The 25,906-nt window shown below is 38.6% G+C and overlaps 1 protein-coding gene across 1 annotated transcript in view; it reads left to right on the forward strand.

Annotated features, from left to right (window-relative positions):
- Positions 1–24,376, forward strand: part of insc (INSC spindle orientation adaptor protein) — a 45,148-nt gene extending 20,772 nt beyond the window's left edge. The window contains exons 3-13 of the mRNA XM_083893112.1: positions 7,426–7,792; positions 8,633–8,685; positions 8,779–8,902; positions 10,021–10,134; positions 15,525–15,650; positions 20,020–20,191; positions 20,944–21,122; positions 21,260–21,326; positions 22,277–22,432; positions 23,205–23,281; positions 24,147–24,376. Coding sequence (XP_083749238.1) covers positions 7,426–7,792; positions 8,633–8,685; positions 8,779–8,902; positions 10,021–10,134; positions 15,525–15,650; positions 20,020–20,191; positions 20,944–21,122; positions 21,260–21,326; positions 22,277–22,432; positions 23,205–23,281; positions 24,147–24,275 — 1,564 coding nt within the window. The 3' untranslated portion in view covers positions 24,276–24,376. The remainder of the gene's footprint in view (positions 1–7,425; positions 7,793–8,632; positions 8,686–8,778; positions 8,903–10,020; positions 10,135–15,524; positions 15,651–20,019; positions 20,192–20,943; positions 21,123–21,259; positions 21,327–22,276; positions 22,433–23,204; positions 23,282–24,146) is intronic.
- The last annotated feature ends 1,530 nt before the right edge of the window (positions 24,377–25,906 follow it).

The following is a 25,906-nucleotide window of genomic DNA, read 5'->3' on the forward strand; positions in this document are numbered from 1 at the left end:
TGACTTCTTCGGCTTTGTGTGGCGTCAATCTTCTGTTGAAGTTTATTTTTCATGTTGCAGCGGTTGCCGTTGATGGAAAAGTTATATGAGTGTGAATTTGCTGATCCAGGGCAAAGAAAGTGAAAGAGTCAGCTGGAAATGCAGTTTAAGATGAAGATAAAGAGCGTATAATGTCTTGCACATATCCCTGAGGTGTCAGTATTTCAGTGTCTATTGTGAATATCAGACAAAAAGAGAACAAAAAGCATAGACAAGTTAGAGACAGAGAACTAGTGAGTAGTGTGTACTGTTTTAGGTGAATCTGGTCTTGGCTCGACATGAGAGGCTGCCTGAAACATCTGGAAATCAGATGTCTGCCCCCGCTGCCAGGATTAAACTGTGCCAGTCTGTTGCCGCAATATCCCCTTACATGCTACTGCAGGAAGAGTGCGCACTGAATTTACTTATGCCCGGAAAATACAGACGTGTGCTCCCCAAATATGAAAGCTGACTTTTAAACATTTAAAAGTACCATAAGCTGTATTTGTTTACTTAGTCCTCAGCACATATGAGACCTCTGAATGTAGGGAAACAGAATTATATTAGTTTTTAGAGGATCTTTAACTTTGAGCTGAGTTCTGGGCAGCAGTATTCTGGTTTGTGAGCAGAAGAAGAATGTATTAATATCCTATTTGGTCTTTTTGTATGTGTGACTGCATGCTTAATTCCTTTTGGGACAAAAGTGTCCTTGTTTCCTTCGTCAGTTAAAGCCAAAGCCACAATGGTCTGGTCTTGAAATCTCACAGCTCACTCTACCCACATTTCCACTGGCTCTGCCCGAATGAACTGTGGTTTTGCTGTTATATTTGAGAAATATTTCCATTTCTTCGTTATGTTACATCAGCGTCAGACGGTAATAGTCATGCAAATCATTTTTGTAGCCGTGCAAGTCATTTTATACGGGTCGTTTACTATAGAATCAAACCACATTCTTGGCCTCTATTTCATTCTATGGCGAGTAATATAGTGCAGTGGTTCTCAAAGGTTTTACACCAAGTACCACTTGAGAAAATATTGAGCTCTTCAAGTAACACCATTATTGCCAACATTTACCATAATAAGCACCTCTTTGCCAAAAGCCCCACTGTATTGTATGCGGCACAAATCCTGTTTTTTATGGAAGGAACCAAGCTCTCAAGAAATCTATTTGCCAGTTTCCCGTAGCCAACAGACCAAGAGGCAAGTTTAAATTAAAATGTTGTCTATATCCGCTTTTTAACCCTCAAGATAATGAGGCTGCTTGGATTTATTTTGTCAAAAATGTTCGGTGAGTGAGTGCTTCTGCCCTTTTCTGCTCTGTTTTCCAAGATAAGTTTCACTTTCGATATCTGGCAGTTATTCAACCGTTTAGGAATAAGCCGATGTCATAAACGTGTGCCACGCTGGTGAATCTTGTCTGTGATTGGATGGTCGTTAAGTTTGCCTTTGTGTGATCACATTATCACATTTATCTTATACAAACTGTATTGTTTTGATGCCATAATTTGCCTTGAATCGAATCGTGACCCTAAGAATTGGAATTGAATCGAATCGAATCGTGAGACACCCAAAGATTCACATCCTTAGATCGCCAGTCCATATTTTTTTTAATTTTGTAGATATCACAAACAGTTTAGGACTTATGGGAATGAGAAGTACGCATGCCAAATGGTCACAAAAGGATTACATTTAAAATTTCCTGCTATTTATTATGTTTTGGGTCATAAAATACACAACTGTGCATACAGAATAAATTGTATTGAAACTCTATCTTATGCTTTATATTTGGTATATTTGAACCACATGTTTTTCTACACTTTAATTTAAAGGGTTGACATCATGGTGGCATGAGAGAGACATTATGCAACCTGGTCTAATGTGTGAAGTGTTGTATTTAGTACCCCGACTGACTCGAAGCCTCCAGTGTTATGAACAAATAATAAGCAGCCACCCTTGAAGAACAAATGAGTTCCTGCTGTCCAATAACTGCTATACATGCGTGACAACAGGTGCAGCGACGTGTGCTTTCAAACCTGCCCGTCTGCTGCTCACTAACAACTCTACTTCCCTGTGTGCTGGGCAAAGATGTGACCGTCACTGCGGTTCTCAGTCCATTTTATTGTCATTTAATTGCCTACATGATGTGATTAGTGAATGATCCGCAGACCGTGTACGCCGAGACATTTATGTTCACAGTGTGTTTGCCGTGCACGCACAGTGGCTGTTTTTAGCATCAAACAAAGTGACTCACACCCTGTGATGAGACATTCTCTAAGAGGTTCCCATGTGCACTAAATCAAATGCTGCTTTTGTGCTTTTTTCGTCTTTGCTCGGCGAGGGTTTCCCCTCAGCACGGAACTGCTGTCAGCAGATGATTCAACAGATGCGACAGAACAAAAGTTTTCGAAAAACTTACTGAGATAGTATAATTTTACATGAGTGACAAATGATATCGAGTTCAGAGATCTGCTCTCAAACTTCACAATGGACCAGGAGATCTTTAGAATTTTCTGAATCAGGATTCAGCTCTTCAGGGGGTTCAGCTTTATTTTCATCATCGATTAATCTGTCGATTATTTTCTCGATGAATCGTTTGGTCCATAAAATGTCCGAAAATGTTAAAAACGTTGATCAGTGTTTGTCAAACCTGGAAATGACGATGTTATTGAAAGTCCACAAACCAAAAAGTATTCAGTTTTAATGATTTTTTTTGTTATGTGGAGCAACGAAACAAAGAAAATATTCACATTTAAGAAGCTGAAACAACCAGAAATTTTATTTTAATAATGAAAAAAGCTTCAAACCGATTATTGATTATCAAAATAGTTGACGATTCATTTAGTGATCGATCAATAATCGATTAATCGTTTCAGCTCTAATGTCAGATTTAGCTTGGTTGTAACATAAATCAATAACTGAAAGAGGTTGCAGCACACAATCTAATTCAGTTAAACTAATATTAGCCTGCTTTGAGAGGTTTTTATGGCTTATAATTGTTATTTCTTCTGCCGAGGAGGTTATGTTTTTAGCCACATTTCTGTCTGTCTGTGTGCATCATAACTCTAAAAATAAATGACATATATTGTTGATAGTTTCTGGGGATGTACGTTATGTCCCTACATTTAGGTAGTGATCAGAATCTGGATTCGCTAAATTCAATTTATGGATTAAATAAACTCTCAAATGATGATACTAATTGGCACAAATGGCTTGTTGAGCTATTTCTGCATTTAATGCAGAATGAGGGGATGGAAATAATCCAGCCCAACCTCAAATTGTGACAAGCAGGATGTAAATGTGCTGAAAATATAATATTTACTCAACAAATAATAATAATAAATGCATTTACTTCCCCCCTTAATCCCACAGCAATTAACTTTGATATAACTGACCTGAACACACACACACACACACACACACACACACACAGATAGACATCACTCTGGCAGCCTCTCAGTGACTCATCCTGCAGAACAACTTGATGCACAAGTAAGAAAAAATAAATGAATCATCTAAAAGCCCAAGTTATCATTTTCACCTGCTGTGTTACAGGAAGTGTCGATGTGTTGCACTGTGACAGTAACTGAACACAAACATCCTCATTTCCTACAAGGGTATATATACGGGATTCAGCTGTTTCTGATGCTGATCACTAAAGTCAGCTGTGTCTGTCCATTAAAGGTTATGTCATTTCTGCAGATATGTCTTGCTAAATTTAGAGTTTTCTTTTCTTGGTTTATGTACGTACGTAATCATCATGTTAACCCTATTAACATCAACCCTAACCCTAATTAATTTGAATCATTTCTACTAAATCAAGCTTTCAGTAAGCACACTTATTAAGATTAAGGATGATGATATTGGATGATGATATGGATTTTCCTTCCTGTCAAAAGCTATTTTTAGTAACTTATATTAACACTTTGTTTTTCATAACCCCCCCCCCCCCAATGGGTTTTAAAGGTCCCATATTGTACCCTATTTCTCCAAGTTAAACTAGTTCCCTGGTGATCATTTGCAGGCTCTAGCAGGCACATTGCTGTCATATATAACATATATCCACTGGACAGATAAATCCTCTGAGGCTGGAAGTTTGTGTAGGACTCTGTGCTGCACTGTGGAGCCAAGAATAGAACTTTTCGCGGACCTCCGGTTTTCGGATACCATTGCCCTCACCAGCACTCTCGCGTGTTTTTTTGCGGACAAAACGGAGCTCCGTGAGACAACAATTCCAGGAATTTAGCGCATTGTAAGTAACGTCCCAAGGAGCGCGGAAGTCAACACTGCGTGTTTTATCTCCTGTATTTAGACTGAGTTGGATCACTAAAACATTAGTGAGTCATCTTTTTTCAAACTTAGGGCCTCCAGAGTCCCAAATATAAGTATTAAAATGATTAAAAAGTTGATAGGACTTTTAACTGAGAAACAATAAGAAAACATGCTTAAATCTTGCTTTAACTTGCTTTTTTTTTTTTTTTTTTTAAACTAAACAAAAACAAGCATTATCTCCTGTTAACCATCTCCTGTCAATGCTGCTGCCACTGACCCTGGGTTCAGTGACGGCAGATGAGCAGAGCTGATGCTTCATCTCCACAGGATCCCTGTCTGGGATAATAGAGCCGCTGTTGACTGACCCTCTCTTGGCCCTGCATGTAAATATTTGTCATTCCCTGCAAACTGAAGTGCACCGCTTTCCCTCCTTTGGAAAACAAACCTATTATTATAATAATCTTTTTTTTTTTTTTTTTTTCCACTGGTGGTGAGGGGAGCATTTTGTGGCTTGTTTGGCGTGTAAATCAAGATGGGTTCATCCTTATGTGATGCGGTTATATAACTGTGGAAAATGGTTTTGAAATGACCACATTAGGAATGACGTGAAGAGAAGTTGGACATTCTGAACCCGAAGACTGATTTAGTTGTTTGCCTATGAATGTACAGAAGCGCGTGTCAGCAAGACATCACAAATCCATTATCAACAAAATAATGTATCGGTTAATCGGGTGATATTTATAAAAACTGAACCTGTTATTATTGGCTTGGTAGCTAATCCCACTCAGATTTAGTCACACTTTTTATTGTTGTTATTTCGCAAAGGGGCATTTATAGGAAATTAATTTCTTTAATCACTTCGAGTTGAACTAAAACTCATATCTCATATATTTTCAGATGTCACGGAGAGATCACTATGAATCCATTTACTCCACTTACCCCGAACAAGCGCTGCATTAATAATAACCGCGCTGCGTGGCACTGTGTGCAGTTACTCCACATTTACTCCTAATTACATCTTCATCCTCTTTCTCAGCTGAAGGAGATTTATTTGCTGACAAGGTTTGAACTTGTGCATCCAGCAAATGTGTCCCTTTTTATTACTACACTTTCTCAGCTGACAAATACAGTTTATATACATATGCCAATCTGAATTCTGATGAATAAAGGGTTCCTTTACTGTCCTCATTTAGAGTCGCTGATATGTCTTCACACGTCAGATAGTTTAGTCCCTCTCAGTTGATAATAAGACCCCCTTTTCTGGCCTTAACAACAGAAAATATTGATTTGCTTGAGTAAACGGCGTCTCTTGGTTCAGATTGACCCAGTACTGATCTTTAACATGCTAATATGTTGGTTTGTTGGTAAGAACCGATTTTCAATAACCCTTGCAATATCCCCGTGTCTCTGGTGAGCTGCCCTTTACCATAAACTGCAAATAGTAGAGAGCCAAAAGGGAAATTTGATATTTCACTGGAGACCTTTTACCATGTGTTGACTCGGAGCAGAGGCGGCTGCTGTAGCCATTGACCTGTCCACTTTCAGGGAGCTTTCAGTAATTGGTGCAGGACTTTGAATCGCCCTCATAACACCAGCTTAAGGGCCTCAGAAGTGCCATAGTGTTTAATGACGGTGGGGGCGGGGCAGGCGGGGGGGGGGGGGGGGTCTTGTTTGCTCGATGAACCCATTGTTGAATCTGCGTTCACGCTGTGAGGAAATGATGTGTTAAACTTACAGCTGTGGAAAACTGCAATTATTGGCGGTTAATTGACCTTGGGTACACGGCACTGATTTTAGGAATGCTGTGGTGCTTTTGATTTTATCACTGTTCTTTCCAATGGGAATCAACACTAAACAGTGTGGCATTAACAGGCTTTTATGCTTTTATTTGTATGTTTAAAGGCTCATGTGACCATTTTGTGGGATTTTAGATGACAATGTTAACCCATATAACGTGTATGCTGTTTTCTTTTAACGGACCAATCTTGTGTCATAACCTAGAGCTGATGGTTTTTTTTTTTTTTTTTAATGATTAATCAGGTTATTAATTGTGAAGTTGCAATTTATGCAATATAAGCATATAATATCCCATGCTCAATCTCTGTTTATAATGTAAATATGTAGTCCATACTGTCTATTATGTACGCTATACATTCTATTCTATTTTACTCTATTTAACTTTTTGATTTAGTCTCAGTGTAGATATCTTTTTATATTGTACTATTCTTGTTAATCCATGTTTATTATTTATTATCCTTATCTTTACTGTCTTGCTGTAAAGTCCCCCACTGCAGGTCAAATAAAGGACTGTCTTAGTTATCTCTTATCTTGGCTTATAAAGTTAATGCATTAGTTAATAGGTGCAGATGAGTCCTCCGATCTCCATTGGACTCCACATAGTGAGCATACAATTGTCAATAATGAGTGTCTATTGATAAACCAAATAAATAATATATGTTTATTTCCTTTTAGCCAATCAGTTTGCAAGAAGGAAAACTGAATTTTCCCTGTGAATTGAACAGTAATCAGTGAGTGAATCAACTCGAGCCATGTTTAGTTTCTATCCCGTCTGACCTAATTTGACTTCTTTGGCGTGTCGGTTGAAATTTGAGCAGCCATGGAAATCCGTGCACACATTGGTATTGGTAAACCGCAGCCATTCCTAATGTCAGTTTCTCTTGGTGTACATTCCAAACTGAACCCTGGCACTGACAGAACAGCAATCGACCCAAAACCTTTCTCTGTAAACCCTATGAAAGCTGGTTAATGCAACTTTTTTTTAACCCTAAAATAATCGCCTAAAAGTAATTTTGATGAGTCAGTGACTTGTTCTGGGAAGAATGTTGCCTCTTTAATTTTACTCTTCACCCTGAACCCATGTAGTGCTTAATGAGTGGGTAGGACCGGTGATTGTCGGTGACTCAAACATCAAGAATCAGACCCAGCAATTACAAGAGTATTGTTTTTATGATGTTTAAACAGTTTGAACAGCGCTTACTGATCCCCTATAACCCTTGCTTTTAATTGCATTATTCTCATAGACAAATGAGTCAATTCATGGTACAAAGTTATTCTGTAACCACTGAATGAAGAGCATGGCAATCATCTGGTATTTATAAGTGTGCCTTTCTCCCACAGCACCAGGATGCAAACCCTTCAGGTGGACTCTGTCCAGCGATGGATGGAGGATCTCCGGCATATGACAGAGGTGGAGTGTATGTGTGTCCTCCAGGCCAAACCCATCGGAGTGGAGGAGGACTCCCAGCAAGGCGAGCTGATTGTAGGCACCGGAGTGGGCGCAGGTGACCACGTGGCCAGGAACAACCTGCAGATTCTCCTCCGCCGAGCGCTGGTGGTCAGCACGGAGCTCGGCAAGATGTTCCAGCGGCTGGAGAAAGGACGCTGGCAAAGGGTCCACAGCACGGCCGTACGGGCCAATTGTCACGTTCGCTCTCTGGTGCACGAGTACAGCACTGCCCGAAGCACGCCGCCTGAGATGCAGAAGGTAACGACTGACACTTGTTCACTCACTCGTTACCTTATCAAGTGCATCGGGTGGTCTTTACATAAAAGAAAGGATGTAAAGAAAACTAGTCTCTCCCACTCTTTCTGCCTTTTTGCACTGTTTATTTGTATAACCCACAATACTCATGTCCACAAGGCCTTTGCCCTAAGATACTTAAAATAAAAGGCTGATTCTGAGGTTATGAAAACCAAACTATATTCATTTTAAACCGATTATACACTACAAACATACTTCAGTGACATACATTATTTTCAGCTGAAATTACAAATGAAAGGATATAGTAAAGACGTCATGATTCATGAGTTAAATAATAATACAGATATGCTGTTACATAAAAATCATTTAAGATTTGTTGTCCTTCACCAACACAATACTTACCAGACTGAGAAGTTTTTTCCTGTCAGGTTTGTTTGTTCAAACTCCTAAAATCTCAAATTTGACTGGATAAAAATAAATAAATAATGAAGCTAGAAATTATGTGAATTTTTATGAAGCTTTTCAAGGGAGACTTGGTCACTTTAGTGTCATCAAAAGTCAATACGCCATGGAAATAGTTCATATTTTGAATGTAGTCTGTACAACTACTTTTTTGTTTTACTGTTAAATTTACGATGTTTATGATTATTATTTTTATTTATTTTACCTTCAAGAGATATTTAATACATTTTGTAAGAACAGAGCATAACAATATAAATAATTAGCCTGAAATCTGCCATCACAATGAGCCCACATTTAATCACACTTATTATTTAAAGGAACAAAAATGCTCGAGGGTTCATTTTTCACCTGGGTTGTTTATTTTCTGTGTCTCCTGTGCAGTATGAGACATCATTGCTGGAGAAGTGCATGGAGCTGACTAACATCACAGAGAGGTAAATGGCTAATACACAACCATAAGAAAAAGCACCACACGTGGATTGATGCATGGTGACTAAATGCTGTGCTAATCACCGCCTCGCCTACAGGTGCCTTCACACCGACGACGAATTGTTCCTAAAATCCATGAGGGAGGCCATCCATGAGATCCTCACTGATGTCAGCGATTCATTTAGCAACATGATCGACATGGCCTTAGCTAATGAGATCCGGGTAATATGTGGTTTGCTTTCATCATTACTGTATTGTTCTATTTGAAGGTTATAATGCACCACGGTTATTTTCGGTTTTAGTGATAGCGCTTGTTTTATTTTGGGATTAAAACTGATAATTCGATCTGTTTATTCAGCGAGTCAATTAAGGTGCAGTTTCCCAGTTCATTCAACAATAAACGGTTGAGTGGAAATGTAAACACGAGTGCTATGTGACCATTATGTGAGCAGTGCTAATGGAGGATTACATCATCTTTGTATAATAAGGAATGGGCAGAATTATTCAGTGATTATAATAAAACCACGACTGCACAAATACATTTCATATAAATATATTTTCTCATTGTATAGTTATTATTTAAAGGTTAGACACTTCACATACTGCATATCAGACCTTTGCCCGCTACGCAACTTGTTTTCCTTTGAAACATCTGTGATTCTGTGTGCTCACTTAAATCCAGCCAATAAGCTGGGGAAAATTTGTTATGGATCATCTTAAAACTGTATTCGGCAGGAAAGTGAAAAAAACTAGTTTAAATTTCAGCCACAGGCTGTCAAATCACCAAGGTTTTGAGATCACACTTCTCTGTCCTGTGCTTTCACTCAATGGAGTTTTTTTTGTTGATTCTCCAACTCTCTCAGACTCTTTCCTGGATAGGTTTATTTGCAAATAAATTTATTAAAATCGCAATAGGGCAATAGAGGCAAAAATGTGTGTCAAATGACCATTTTAGATTAAATATTGGCCTGGCTTGTGACATTATATTCTACAGACTTAAGAATATTTCAAATATGTCACTCAAATGAAAATGTGAATAAGGATGTAAAAAGTACACTTCCCTCTCATACCTTGACTCATATCGCGGTAACAATTCTAGTCAAAATAATTGCAATTAGATATTTATTCAGAATAGTTCAGCCCTATCATACAAACAGTACACATTTTCAAGTTTTTGAATAATAAAACATTTTGTAATTGCAGAAAAATGTACACGCATAAACTAACTTCAAGATAAAATCAGCAGCTTGATAGTGTTCACTGCATTTGTCTGTCAGTGGTTCATTTGGAGAATTATGACCTGGATACATAATCACAGACAATATAAACTCTCTTTGCAGGTCCTGATCAAACAGATTGAATCGTCGGACAGCATTCACATCATTGGCAGTGCCATTAGCAACCTGTTGTCCCTCACGCAGGACGGACCTCAGCTCTGCAGCATCATTGCCAAGGTACTGTGGACAGTAGAGTGAACTTACTGGTCTGATCTTTGATTCAACTGAGTGGATATTCACTCTTACATTGAGATTATGAGCACCCATTGAAATGTGTGTCTGTGATTAATGCTCCTCCACTTATGCTTTTAAATCAGTGACAGGCGAGTAGATTTTCTCAGTCACTTTTGGCACATTTATCAAGCAGATAGCAAGGTGCGAAATGCTGTGAAGGTTAAATTTAAATTTGAGAAATGTACAAAAATGACTGAGAAAGACTGAATATTCTTACTCTCACTGTAAGAGCCCTTGACTGAAGTGACATGCTTCTTTGTACCACTGTGATCAGATCCACCTCCACCTCTGTGCGTTATTGAGAAAAAAACTGCAGTTATCTCTTTGTACATGCTTCTAAAAGCTGCTCTATTTCATTGTGCGATAAGACAAGACGGACCAGACGGTTAGTCTCAGGTGGCCATTAGGTCACTGCTTGTGTCCAGAATAATCTTGATAAGACTCTTCCTGATGCTCACACGTGGAACAACACACACCCACACACACACACACACATATGTTGATTTTAGTCACCATGAGGACTGCTGGTGAGTGTTTATGCCAGCAATGTCCCAGAGAGGTAATAAATACGACGAAACACACTCTCACATACTGACCCTAACCTTTACCCAAACCCTAAAATGGGTCTTAACCCCCCAAAGGAATCGAGGACCATCCAAAATATCCTCACTTTGCCAAAATGTCCTCACTCCGTATGGTTTATACGATTGTGGCTCCTCACAAAGCTATAAATACAAGAACACACACACACACGTACTGATGCACACACACATCTTTGCTTACAGATCATCAGATCAATTCTGTCAGCTCCCATTAGGACTAAGCATTGATCACGCAATGCGGGTTGCTCAGGCATCTTACTCTCGGTCTGCTCCCACATTCTTAACTCCCTCTGTAGCTTTGCTGATCAAACTGTCAGAGAACTATCTGAGGGAAACCATCCTGCCAATGGCTGCTAATGAATACCCAATACAAAACAATCATCCACCTGCCACCTGAATTAATTGGCTTCCACGAGTCTGTCAGTCGCACACAACATTTACAGTATCGCGTATCATCTGGCTCACATCCGAGCTATTTGCTCATTATCGTTTTCCGCAGCCTGCACGCCCTTGTTTTGAATAACAGCAATTAGCCTTTTAAATGGTTGGGTGGGGACCTGATACTTCTGTCTCCTCCGTCTCTTTACCAGCGTGGCTGTTGAAAGACAATGTTTGGTGAATGGTGAGCTGCGTGTGGAGAGGAGAGGGAGGTATAGTTTAAATGTGTGGCACTGAAGCAGATATCATGATAAAGACAGGTGGATCATTGTGTATTTATAGGTTTATTATGTTGATTTAGTTGCATGGGTGGAGTTTAATGACAATAAAATGCTTCCTCTAAAATGTTGTCAAATATGTACCGTGTTGTATTTACTTTGCAATATTAAACGTGCACCATAATGTGATTAGAACGTGTGTCACTAGTGCGTTCAGAATGAGCCGTTTATCACGGATGACAGAAAATTTTACTTGATCTGCATTAAAACTTCTCTCTGGGACAGAACAGAATAGTTTTTTCTTTCACTGCGGTGAGCTTTACAGAATCACAAAATCATCACTTCCACTGAAGCTCAGCTTCTCTTGGAGTCAATGGAGCAGTGGGCGGGCACAGATGCTGGGATTCTGCATGGTGCTCAGTTTGTTCATATACACTGTAAATAAAAACACTATTATAGCATTTCAGTTTTACTGAATTTTCCGTGTTGTAGTTATTCATTTACAGAATTTATGTATTATAACTGGGCCTGAAATGAGCTTCCCTTGTTTCAAAGACCAGCAACAGCCACTGCATGAATACGCAATGACAGTTTCATAAAATAAATTAGATTAATGAGCCATAATTATGCATCAGTTTACAAACATTACACCCGGCTTCCATGATAATGATATTGGAGTGCTTTTGCCCATTTTGCGTTTTATCTGTTGCTAATACACCAGTGTACAGGACAGGGTTGAAATGGACAATTGAAGTCAAATGACAAACTTTTCATTCACCTTTTCTATTCAACCAGCTCCTGGAAGACTTATATATATGTTTTGTTTTATTTTCACAAACCTCGTATGAACAAATCAAACACCATCCTTGTCTTTATTTATTTAATGATGACATAACTAATACTTTGTATATCGAAAGACAAAGTGTTTTGTTCCTTAATCCACCAAAGTCATTCGAGTCCAATTTCCTTTTCTCGATTTATGGGAGAGGAAAACAAAAGCACAAACACATGAGCAATATTATTATGAACTGACATAAAACAGAAACATGTGACCCCTCGTAAATCATGTAAAATATTAAAGAGCAACTGTGTCATGACATACAAACCAGTTTGCTGCCTCATGTTCCTGCAGTGATGGATGCTGATCTAAATGTGTCCATGTTGACAGACTCATTGTGTGCGTCCTAGCTCTTGTCACGCTGAGAGCTTTAGATTGCAGGGTGTGGGAGAGCATGATGTGGCGGTAACTCAGGCCTGGCTACAGTCAACATGTCATCAAAATGACATGGGCAGAGAGGGAGGAGATTTTTAGAATAAGACAAAGGAAAGGAGTATTTTTGGGGGGTTAACTTATGGTTTGGCTTGGACTTGATTCTCCACCCACCTTTTGTTTAACACAGTAAAATATTTTTATCCCTTAACCAGTAAGAAATAAACTGCCCCGCAACTTCAACTCCATGTACAACAGACAAAAGCAAGGGTTCGGAAAATGATGGGATAGCAATTACACACTGCATGGGATACACGGATAGAGAGGGATTTTTAGATGAGCAGTCACCTTTTAAAATGATGATGTTATCGCAACAAGTACCAAAAGTCATTGGTGTGAGAGTGTGTGAACAAATGTGTTGAATGGGTTTTGTATAAAGGATGAGTATGAAGTCAGTGGAAACAATGGAAGTTGTTTGATTTTCACAAATCGTTGGGCTTGTTGTTTGTTTGTGTGGTAGTAGTTTTTTGTTTTTTTTCCTCCCGATTCATTTCTCCTCTCACTGTTTTTTAGAGTGGATTTTGAAACATTTGTAATTATAGTTCATTGTGATGTGCTGTAGTAGAAAGGGTAGCCTACAGCCAAGCAGAAAGGGAACTTGGTTTGAGTCCCCACCAGGGAACCCCTTAGCAAAGTACCCAATCCCCATTGCTTATTGTTAATTGGACCCTAGCCACAGGTGGGGCCACATCCAGTGTACTTCTTGCAAGCCTGGATAAATGGGAGGGTTGCATCAGGAACGGCATTCGGTGTAAAAATTACTTCCAAATAAAATATATGATCATCTGCTGTGGTGACATCTAGAGAGGAAGAAGCCGAAAGAAAAATACCCATCAAAAATATACACTATGGAAGTAGTAGTTGCAGCTAAATTAAAAATAAGTGTGCTAGTATCGCTGTAAGCCTGCTTATGCTTTTGTGCTACATGCTAACATAATGCTAAGGTGTTGGCTCTAGATGAGAAGTTGACACATACTAAAAATTATTACAATTCATCCAAAGTGGGACAAGAATGTTGACCGTATTTTATGGCAATCCCTTAAACAGCTGTTGTCGGTAATTCACTCACAACCACAAATGTGAACCTTATGGTGAAGGTAGAGAAAAGGTCAGGGGATCTGGGTAAAAAAAAAAAAACTCTGTGCACCATCTGGAGCGGCGTTCATGGCAATCCATCCCACAGTCGTTAAAATGTTTTAGTTTGGACCAAAGTGTTGCAGCCGTGCAGACCGACATGGTGTTAGCACGGCAAAGACATCACCTTGTCAAAAGATGTTTTCTGTTTTATTCAAGTTCTGCCACGGACATTTTTTCTGTAAATCATTGAAACATGTTTGAATTTCAGTCTACATTATCATTTTTGAACCAAAGAACTAAGGCTTTAAAAGAACACCAGGCCATTTTCAGATTCTTCACAGATTCTTTTTTTCACCACATAACAAAACAGGTTTCAATGTCCTCTTCATCACCGCCGCCCAAGATTCAATAAGCCAGTGAGCCACTCTGGAGTTTTGAAAGGTTTACTGAAAAGTGTCTGTCGGTGTTGGCAGTTCCTCCAGAGATGGCGGACCAATATTATGTAGCAGAGAACAGAGAGGAGCGGTCAGGCTAGAGAGCAGAATGATTAGCCACTCCAAACCTCAGCAGCGTGGCCTTAACAGCGCATGAGACATAGCAGCCTGGTATAATGGCCTTATTAGGATAATGGTGGTAGTTATCGGCCACGTCTTCCTCCTGGTAATTCTGTCTATCTGCACAGTGAATAGAATTCAATACCTGCAAATGCTTTTTTTTTTTTTTTTGCCAGTGCGGTGCTTTAGTGTAGACATGGAGCTATTTTTGTATGTTTACAAGCATAATCCAACAGAAAATGCTCTGCTATTATGGCTTTTTTTGGTTCTGTGCAATGTTTTCCATTCATGAAATGTGTACATATATATATATTTTGGCTGTTGTTAGAAGACGTGACAAAATGCTTGAGCCATTTGATTGGCTGTGGGTTTGGCAGGCGTTGTGAGCAGTGCTGGCCAAAATATTTGGCCATTTCAGGTCTCTTCGGGTTTCTACAAGCAGCATGCTGCTATTAGCTTAGGTCTATGGGACGTGATGACGGTCACTGTTCCGTCTAACAAGGAGAGATTTGATCTGTTGCACAGTCCCATGTGCTTCAGGACAAGAGCTAAAGATGATGATGGAGGGTGTGTATAATTTGTGGATGAAAGAGTCATCTTTCAAAAGTCTAAAAATAGTCATCATCTTGAAACTATCCACCTGTTTATCCTGCTCTAACTTATACATTTATAAGAGAACTCAGTGTACCAAACGACACAAATAAACAAAACCTGCATATGAGATGCTACTTTGATTTGATTGATACCAAATGCAGGTTGCTCGGACGTCTTTAGCTCCCAGTCCTCCTCACATTATTATTATTCCAATTTTCCAATTAATATGATGGAACAGCCTGGAACGTGTCCCAAAACAAACCTGAGCATAGTACATACTTACCTAAACATACCTGTTTGAAAGCCAGGTTGTATCAAGCTGAGGTACGAGCCATAAAATGCTGTTTAACAGTCATGGTGTGACTGTTAAACAGCAGGAAAGGATTAACACTCACTTATCTTATTAGCTACTAGTTAACTACTTCTTCAATAGAGTCAAACTGGGAGTCAACACAGATTTTCTTAGTTCTGATCATGATTCATGGCACGCTTTTACTGTAGAAGGGATTAAAACAAAAATATGCATTGCATACTTTCAAGAGGCTCAAAGATAACGTTACATTTATTGTTTCCTCCACAGGAAGGAGCTGTGGTCGCCCTGTTCAAGATCTGCAGACAGGACCGTTTTAAAGACCTTTACGCACATGCTCTCAGAACGGTGGCCTCCATCTGCTGTGTGGAGGAGGGCATCAACCAGCTGGACAAGGTAGGTTTCAAAGTTACCAAAACTTGAATTCTTAGGGTAAAGGGCACAAGATATTGGTCATTGCCCAATGAAAACTGAGTAATTATTGTACATCACTGAGCAACTGTTAGCCTTCAAGGCAAATCTCACTGACCCTCTCAGCCAATCCCAGCTGACATAGGACAGGACTTGGGATACACCCTGGACAGATTACAGGTCCATCACAGAGCCGACACACAGAGATTAACAACCATCACACTCACACCTACAGTCGATTTAGTGTCCAATTAAACCTGTGTACCTGGAAAAAACCCACACAAACTCCACACAGGGTCAAACTGGGATTCGAAACCAGCGTCACGGCAAACCTCTCTCTGTTAATTATGTCTAGATATAACTAATCAATGAAAATGGGGGAGGGCTATACAGGATGAGCACTAATCCAAACATTCTTGCAATATTAAAAAGGCTATTTGGATGTGTACGATACAAGAGAGATAGAGGGGACATTATTCAACATTAATCAAAAGTAAGTAAATACAGCACTTCCAGTAAAATATCTTGGCTACTGCCAGCACAGACAGATTATATATACACTAATCAGCTGAAAGTTGTAACTCAGACAGGCAGTTGTTCCTCTTTCCAGCAGCATACTATATTCTCTCTATAGCACACGTTCAGTTCCACTCCTCCTGTCCATGTTATGGCTGCAGTTTGTTTTCACTGGCCAGTGTGGAACAATTGCATCAGGAGCTAGAGGCCTGGCTGAGGTTTGAGCAGAAATAAAGCATTTCTTTACTGGGAAATTGAATGAATCTGTTTCTTGTAATGTATTGAACTTTAAGTACTTTTAAGTGTAATTTAAAGTGTTAATATAATTATTTTATACATGGCATTATCACTACATATAGATCTCACTTGACAAATGTTCTTCCATTATTTAAACTTTATTGAACAAACCACTTTTCACAGATGAACAATCATAAATAAAGTGCTACAGCAAGGAAAAATAAGAGCACATACTATGCACATTTTGTCATACACAAATTATAATCAACCCTAAGTAAAAGCCTGTCTAAAAAGATGAGTTTTCAACTCCTTCCTAAAAGAGTCCATACATCGCGGGGGCAATTTAACTGCAACACAACTTTATATTTCTTAATGAATACTTGATGTAGCTTGTTCATTTGTTTCGGAGGCAAGCGCTGACTCATACAGGTTTATTACTTTACTTTTATTTTTTTTAAAGCAATACATTTTGACTGCATTGCATTGAGAGAGCACTGAGATGAGCAATGAGTAACATTCTAACATGGGAATGTTTGACCTCTGAGCTGAGAGGTCAAATAATTTGATTTGTGTTTAACCCTAGAACACCATTGCCGGGTGGTTTTCACCCGAGCAAATACATTTATGTGATTTTCATGAAAACCAAGTTTTCATTTTCATTATTTATTTTTTTTTAGAAATGTTTTGTTCCCAAAGCATTCTTATATGGTCCCCTCATGATGCTTTTCTTTCATTTTGTTCGGCATGACACAGTTTGTGTCATGCATTGTCATGTTTTGATATCTTTTGATGACAAGTACTTTTTATTGGGTGTATTTATTATCTCGGGTAAAAATCACCCGGCGTTAATGATGGTGTTTTGAATTTGAGCGATAGTGTTCTGGGGTTAAAGGGGAAAGAGAGATGGAGATAAAACTTTTCATTTTTCTCCTTGTTTATTCCCTTTTGTGAATTCAAATAAAATAAACATGTGCACCTGTGTCAAGTGAGCCTTTACGGGAAGACAAATATAAACCCCGATTCCGGCGAATAATGATGCCACAGTGGTGTCTGTGTTTACATGTATGGAGCAGCTGGGACGGCATGAATCATCTGAGTGTGAAAACTTTCTAACAGGAACCAAAGTCCGCCCCAGATTAGCATCCTCATCCCACAGGGGAGACGCTGTCAGGCAAGTGTACGCTACCAAGCGATTGCCGGCGATCGCTCAAGCTTGAGAAACACAACTGTCTCTGTTGAAGGGTGATGGAGAGAAGGGGCCGGTACGCAGCAACACTGCTCACCGGTGAATATACAGTATGCTTCTTAGTTTCACTCCCAACAGAAAGAAATATGATGTAAACAGAAACATGTTGATAATGACAAACACACAAACTAAGATAACATCCACATTAAAGATCCAGTATGTAAGATATACATTTATTTTTTTTGATAATACAATCCCCCACAGAATGAGCCATTTATATTTACAGCAGGAGTGGGGCTTTTCCACAGAGGCCACCATGTTGGATGTACCAAGATCCAGTGTGTACAATTTTCATTTGGCAGATATTCAAAATAAAAGAATTATACTTAATTTAGTGCAATCACTGGTGGTGTCGGTTTGGGCCACCATGTTTTTACAATAGCCCACAATGGTAAAATCAAAACATCTTTCGAGTTTTACTGATAAATCAAACTGATCATTCATGCTTCGAGAGAGAGATTCAGCTGCAACGTTCAACTTCGCCAACAGATGTTGCTAAATCCTACACGCCGTCATTGATGAGCGTTAAATGTTACAGATTGCAAGTTGACCACATTCATATCTACATCATACAGTTTTAAAACACTCCAGAAAACTGGAACAGATAACATACAAATCCTCATACCCCCACACCCCCTACTCCATACAACAGGTTTATACTTTTTCTGTTTCTCTGTGGAGTAAGATAGATTCCATGGTCTATATTGTTGATTGAAGTGTCAAAAGTAAAAACTATATGATTCATGATGATGCTGGCAATGTCCCTTTTTTTAAAATTTACTGACGTCTACTTTGGGAGTGAGAAGCTTTATATTCATGCCCACAATTGACAAATCCTTTCTTGAACAAAAGTGAAAACATTTAGTGTCAATTTCACCTCATCACAATCAAACATAGTTGAAAGCAACAGTTATGACTGTTGACAGTTATTTATCAACTGTCCTGACATGCACCAGATTTGGAGAACAGTTTATTTTTGGGAGCTTCTTCGTCACTGGGTCACACGGGCTCACGGCTGCAGACGTCCGCAAGACAAAAAAATAGTGATTCACCCTGCGAAGATGAGTGCACCGATGCCCGTAAGCAGCAAGGACTGACAGGTGTGTCGACGTCACCCTGGATGTTTCTCTCTAAACTTTTAGAGTTTATTTCCTTTTTTTTTTCTTTGCTAAATGACATCAGTGAGAGGAGGCTGTGATAAAAGGCAGTGGACGGTCTTATGTGTCCATCCCCACCCTGGGTATCATCTTCCTGCAGGTTTTTAACAATGAATTCAAATTGGAAGTGAGTACTGATTATCAACACTAGCACAGACCGGAGTTGTGTTCAGGCGCTGAGTAACAATCGTCATCACCCAGCAACTGCTGTAAAGATGGTACGAACTGAGCAACACTGCCCCCAAGTGGATTAAAACCAATTTTACAACTTTTTAAAGCCTCTCCACTATGAAAGCAGATCATAAACACAGTACTGTAGCTCATATCGTACACTAAAATGAATGACTCAATTATGTGAATAAAGAAGAAGAAAAAAGAAGCCAGTTCACTAGATATTATATTTTTACTCTATCCTTCAACTAGCTCCTTTTTATTCCACCCCATGTTGTGTTTTATTTGCATTTTTAGTTTATTTAAAAAATCTCTTTTCTTTTAAAATTGTACTTGAGCTGCAATCCTAGTATGAAAGGTGCTACACAGATACAGTGTATTATATTATTACTTTTACAAGTGTTGAAATTACAGATGTATGGTGATCATATACGTAATGTTCCATCATATCACCAACAATTGTATCCTTGGATTCCTAAAATTCTGTAAAAGGCAATAGAAAGTGTTAAATGTATATGTGGTATATACACTTCTACATTTCCAACAAGCACTATTTTGTACAGATGGAGCTTCATTGCAGCACAGAAGGAAAAATCAGCCCCTTTAAAGTATTTATCCAACATAATTGACTCGTTTTGAGATGTATTCACTTGAAAATGCTCTTATATTAAATTATCCAGTCTTATTTAGTTAGTTTCCATTGGGTTTGTGGTGGGGCGAGCTCAGGGATTTAAGTGTACTGACTAAAAATCAATAACACATTGTTGTGACCATGAAGTAGCTATTAGTCGTGACTGGAGTGTGAAAGATCCTCTTATTTGGTGCATTGCGTGTTACACTCACACAATGAGGGCCACACACAGTGGACTTTATGTTGTTTGTGCTCATTAATGTTATCTTTAGTCATTTGAAGAAGTAGAGTAATCAATTCCACATAACTCACACACACAGTCAGTCTGAGAGCTTTGATCATTTATTGCTATATGATGAGTTGTTATACTTAGACTGTGTGTCGCCTGTGGTGCAGGTGGATGGGATCCTGTGTCTGGCCGACATCTTGACTGACGAAAGCAGCGTGGAAGCAGCCAGGGCTGAGGCGGCGGCGGTTGTGGCCCAGATCACCTCGCCTCACCACACGTCCACGCAGCACCTCGCCAGCTTCCTGGAGAGCATGCATGACATTGTCACTTCGCTCATCAGTGAGTACATATGACACTGATGTCGACCCTGACCTTTGACCTGCAGGAATAAACTCTCAAAACAAGACAGAATGAAAACTACAACAAAAATATTTTTTTTCTTTTGATTAATATTGTGCTTAGAATCTTCATAAAATCCTGGATGCAAGTTTATTGGGTACACCTTATTAATCCTGGAACATCCCTGATATAAACCATGTCTTTATGAATGTAACACATTTTAACTGTTGGCTGGATAAATTTTTTACATGGTGTTCCAACATTATAGTCATTCTAGAGTCTATATTTTATGTTACTGTTATATGTTGTACTGATGCTGTTTTCAAGTAAAACACACACAAAAACACATAAAATAACAAAGTAATTATGAGAATAGAGTCTTATCTTAGGTAGTGACAATTAACCTAATAAATAAGACTTAAATGAACAACAAAAAGCATCAAAACTTTAAACACATTTGATCTCCTGTAGTTATAGTTACAGGATAGTTATAATAATGGCATTAATTCTACTACTACTATTAATTCTAAGGAGAGGAATTTGTTAAATATACAGTATACAGTGTACAGACAATAAATGACTGTCATACTTTAAAAACAAAAAGGCAGTGAAGTTACAATCACCCCAGGGTCTGAGCGCACACAGTGTGAGAAAAGGACCACAAATAATGTGATAATGAAAGAGTTCTCTTCAAGACTGAGCCTGTTTTTCATTGGATTACATTTTAAGCCAGTGTCGCCTTCTTCCCTCAGAGTTGTGCGAGAGCGCCTCCTGTGGTGAAGTGTTCCTCCTTGCGTCCGCAGCCTTGGCCAACATCACCTTCTTTGACAGCATGGCCTGTGAGATTCTCCTTCAGCTCAACGCCATACACATCCTGCTGCAGGCCTGCAAAGATCGCCAGAGAGTGGACACGCCGTACTCCAAAGACCAGGTAAACACATGTGCACCTTCATCGCTCTCAGTTTGTCTTTGTTTGTGGTGAGAATGACCTTGACAAAACTGACACTCTCTGAACATACTAGTGAGAAAAGTGCCTAAGTGTTTAATTGTCTCTTGTTTGTTATTCAGGTGGTGACAATTTTGGCGAACCTGTCTGTCTTAGAGCAGTGTGCCTCTGAAGTCCTGCAAGAACAAGGTAATGTGTTTTTTAAATAGAGTTTATTACTGAATGTTAAATGCAATTATTCTTTATTATAGAGAACAGATGTTTATGTTCAACAACTATAATTTGACGTGAAATAAAAATAATGTGCTTTCCTTTTTCTTTTTTTTTTTGTAAAACAGTAAATTTGAAGTCATGTATAACGATAATAATTCAATTTGATCCAATCCATCTTTAAACTGTGGACCAAAGTGCTGCACAGAATAATAAATTAAAGCCACACTAAATAAAAGGCATAGAAGCTCACACGAGGTGATAAGATACATCTAAAACAACAAAAAATAAGACATAAAAATGTGGATTAAAACATGGATTTTTGTTTAAAGAGCTTCTACATACAGAAACATAAAACAAATATATTGTGATAAATAATGTGTTAAGCTCTGTATGTATCAGAAACCACTAAACTACTCATTTGCATTAATTTGCCAATTCAATGAACAATGAGTGCAATTCTTCTGTAATCCTCATGATGGCAGCACCAGGTAATCTCTGTGCAGTATTGGGCCAGATTGATGTTCATTATTTTGTCCTGCTCTTTATTATCTCTGCAGTTCATCACGTTTGTATTTCTGAAACCAGAGTGTGTACGTACACACTCTTCCATTTATTTTTCATGGTCAAATATGGACGTATGTGTTTTTATTATGATTCTAAATCATTGTTTTAGAGCTAGAATCAGCCAGACTGACTGATGTGCTGTTGTTAGATGTTAAATTCTAAATGCACTTTCTAAATGTTATGTCTGGCTTCTTCTTAATTCACATGAACATGGATATGTTGAGTCTTAACATCCAGAAAGTGTCAACTTCATCTGTTAATATGTTTTTTGACTGTCGTATATTGCTGTGTCTTTATTTAATTTTATTTTAGATTTCTTATGTACTGTAATCTAATCTGTGCTGTTTGTTCCTGTGTTTTAGGAACAGAGCGACTGCTCTTCTTTTTGGGAGAAAAGCCGTCCTCTCCCAGTCCATCAGAGGGCGCTGCTTGCGAGCGCGTCCAGCAGAAAGCTGCGGTCACGCTGGCCCGTCTGAGCAGAGACCCTGATGTTGCCCAAACAGCTATCCAGCTAAAAGGTGCCACACCTTGTCTGAGTTGTATCAAGCAGTCAAATTAAAAACATACACACATGTCACTAAAGTGCAAGTATTTCAGCAACAGAAATAAAAACTAAAAATATTGGGAAATTCCAGCACCACAGTCCACAGAACATTGAGTAAATGACCTCCTTGTAGGTTCCTGCAACCACTAGAGGGCTCCCAAACAAACAAATAAAACATATTTGCTCTCACTAAGATTTTAGAACGTCTTAAGGCTTCTGTTACAATATTATGGGAAAACAATTATATTAATGTATAAAGAGAACATTAATTTATAAACTATTCCTTGTAGCTGAAGAGTTTGTACGAGATTTGAATTTATTCCCTCATCCAACAGCCTGAATATTGACTTAATTATTGATACTAATATTTTCTTACTTCTATTTATTTTAATACCACCATGTATCTGATCACTGGTCTTGTAAATACTGCATGTTTGTATTTCCATACCTCTGCATACTTCATTGTCTCCATGGGAATTAGCTCCTTTATGAATACTTTATAAAGTCTCACAATTTGGTCTTTGACGCTGCATAACGAGCCATGTAAAGAAAAAGTGTATTTTTCCCTAAACGACTCTGTTATTAGTAAAGAAAATGACGTGAAAGCAAATAATAACTTTTAATATCCTAGTATGTGCTTTTACTCTGAAATCTTATTCTACACAATTGCAGCTGTTTTTTATATCAATATCTAAGAATGAGACGAGCATATAACTGATTTTTTCCCCCTCTCTCTCTTGTCTTAGCTGTTCCTCTTCTTATTGAGCTGTGTCGGTCCCCTACTGAGAGAAATAACAGCGACTCAGTGCTGGTCGCTTGTCTGGTGGGTGTAAAGTGTGTGTGTGTGTGCGTGGACATTCAGATATATGTCCTGAATACAAATGTGTAATATATGTAAGCATTCAAATTGTCTATATCGCTTTCAAGAATTTGCCGTTGTGCATACTATCTATGACTTCAAAAGAACAAACGGAGGACGTTCGAGCACAGGCCTGCATGTGTAACACGAGTGCAGCAAATGACTGTCCGGTATAATTATATCCACAGGGTAACGTTTGAAACTGAACATGTGTATATATATATATATATATATTTACGTGTATATGTATAACTCCACCTCTATGTATAAGTCATGTTTAAGTAGTAGACTGATTCACATCATTTGAGGTGATGTGAATCAAATGTTCTGTGTTTAAATATGTACATATCATGAATAATATCCCTGCTCATGCTCTTTCTGTGAATCCGATCATGATTATTAAAAACCAGATCTTAGGGCCGATATAACGGTCACGGTCTTAATTGGACTGCTGCGGAATGCCCTTCTCCTCCTCCTCCTCCTCTTCACTGTAACCACACTCGTCAGTCTATTCAAATTAGTCTTCATTCTATTTAATCCTTTTGGCCCTGGGGTTAAGGAGTGCGTTTGGAGGTGTTGGGTTTGTATCTTCAAAGGACGCCGAGGCTTTCACAGATCATTTGTAATGTTAAATGTAAATGTTGGACGCTAAAAAAACTGACTCAAAGGGGTGCAGACGTCACAAAGAATACACCCGGTTTAAAAAATAAAATAGATCCCAGATCCATTTGTGTTATTTATATTGATATTTACACACATGTTGGTATGTGAAATTATACACACACGCTTTAACACACGTGTGTATTCATGTGTGTGTGTGTGTCTCTAGGCTGCCTTGAGGAGACTGGCAGCAGGGTGTCCAGACAGCATTGAGGCAGCCGACCACCAGCAGCTCATCAAACCGCGGCTGGTGGACTCTTTCCTGCTGTGTTCCAACATGGAGGAGAGCTTTGTATGATGGTTCCGGACACTCGACACTGAGAGTGGAGAGCTGGAAGTCTTAGCACACACAACCGTGTACGTTATAATGGGTCATGACACGCAGAGGACGACAGAGCGTTTACATTCCAAAACATTCGGAGTGACCATTTTGTGCCGCGTCGGTGATGTCATGAAAATGCTACTCCTTGAAAAAAAAAAAAAAATGAAAGTACAACCTGTTCTGAATGAAACACTTTATTTGCTACCACTGTGCAATGTTTTTCTTCTTGTTTGATTTTTTTTTTCCCGTCAAAAACAGTGGATCATACAGTAAAAGGCTCCTGTCTGATTTCACGATGTAAAACCAAAGTGTATGTGGTTTATTTCCTTGTAACTCTTTTTTTTTTTTTAATGTAAATCAGCTGCCACTTTATTTCGGATAACCATTTACAACTAAATTATATACATGTTTTCTGTCTGTATGTTATTTGTCTACCTTTATTGTCGGGGCACAATTGATATTTAATTTTTTACAGAAGCATATGGCGACGTTATCTATTTGTCCTGTTGTGGAAATGAATTGTCTCTTTAATAGCAACGTAATTTGCCATTAATCAAGTTAAACCCATATTTCCTACTGGAAAATATCATTAAAAAAAAATATTCATGAATTTTTGAATATTAAGTTGCTTTTTTTATTTAAAGAGAATTACCGTTATTGTGTGCTATGCATGGAATAAAGGCAAGCATCTCACTCATGATCGGTGTGTTCCATTTACAGTGAGCAATGAGAAGATGTGTATTTTATATTTGCAAATTACGCAAATGACTCTGCTTAAAATAGTGAATTGCATAACTGTTTTGATAATGATATTATGTGGTTCATTTCATTTTTCGCAATATTGGATAATCAGATAATGATAATCAGCCACAGCATTTAAACTGGTATGTGGTGATTTGATTGTTTATTGTTTATTGTAAATACGTTCTTATTGTTAGAATATGACCTGCAGCTCCGCTCAAGTCCATTTGATTCACTCTCATATCGCATCATTATAAGCAGCTACAGTAATAGCTGTTGGCAGCTATAGAGGATGATATAGGGAGTGAGAAGAGGACGGTAACACAAAACTCTCATCAATGCTGCACTTTTTCCTGTCTCTTTCATGACTCGCTCACTAACCTCTGACTTTTTTGCAGCTCATGAAGACTGAGGTCACTGGTGCTGGAGCTTGGGCAAGTTGTGTGCAGGTAAGAGACTTATACAGGTACACGGTCCTAATTTATCGTTACTGTATTATGGGTTATAATTCAACAGCTATAATAAAACACAAAGTACAGACTGTACATTGAATGTGAGAAACTGCTCATGAGTTTTCTGCTTAGGTTTAGAACATGTGGACAATAATGTGTACACACCTTATATCTGCTGCCCTCAAGTGGACAAACAAGAGTTTTAATCATGCACACACTATTATTATTATTATTACAATGCCAATATTTCTAAATGCAAAGGCAGTTTAGCTCATCTTTACCTCTGAACAGAACTTCAACCTTGGTACGAGAGCCGAACAAGGTCTAGGTCCACACAGCTCGAGTCTTCCAGAAGGTCCTGCCTTCACACTCCACTCACACACATCTGTCTATCGTCACAAATGCAGGCACAGG

This window comes from Microchirus variegatus (genome assembly GCF_963457635.1).
Source record: "Microchirus variegatus genome assembly, chromosome: 8".
Taxonomy (NCBI): domain Eukaryota; kingdom Metazoa; phylum Chordata; class Actinopteri; order Pleuronectiformes; family Soleidae; genus Microchirus; species Microchirus variegatus.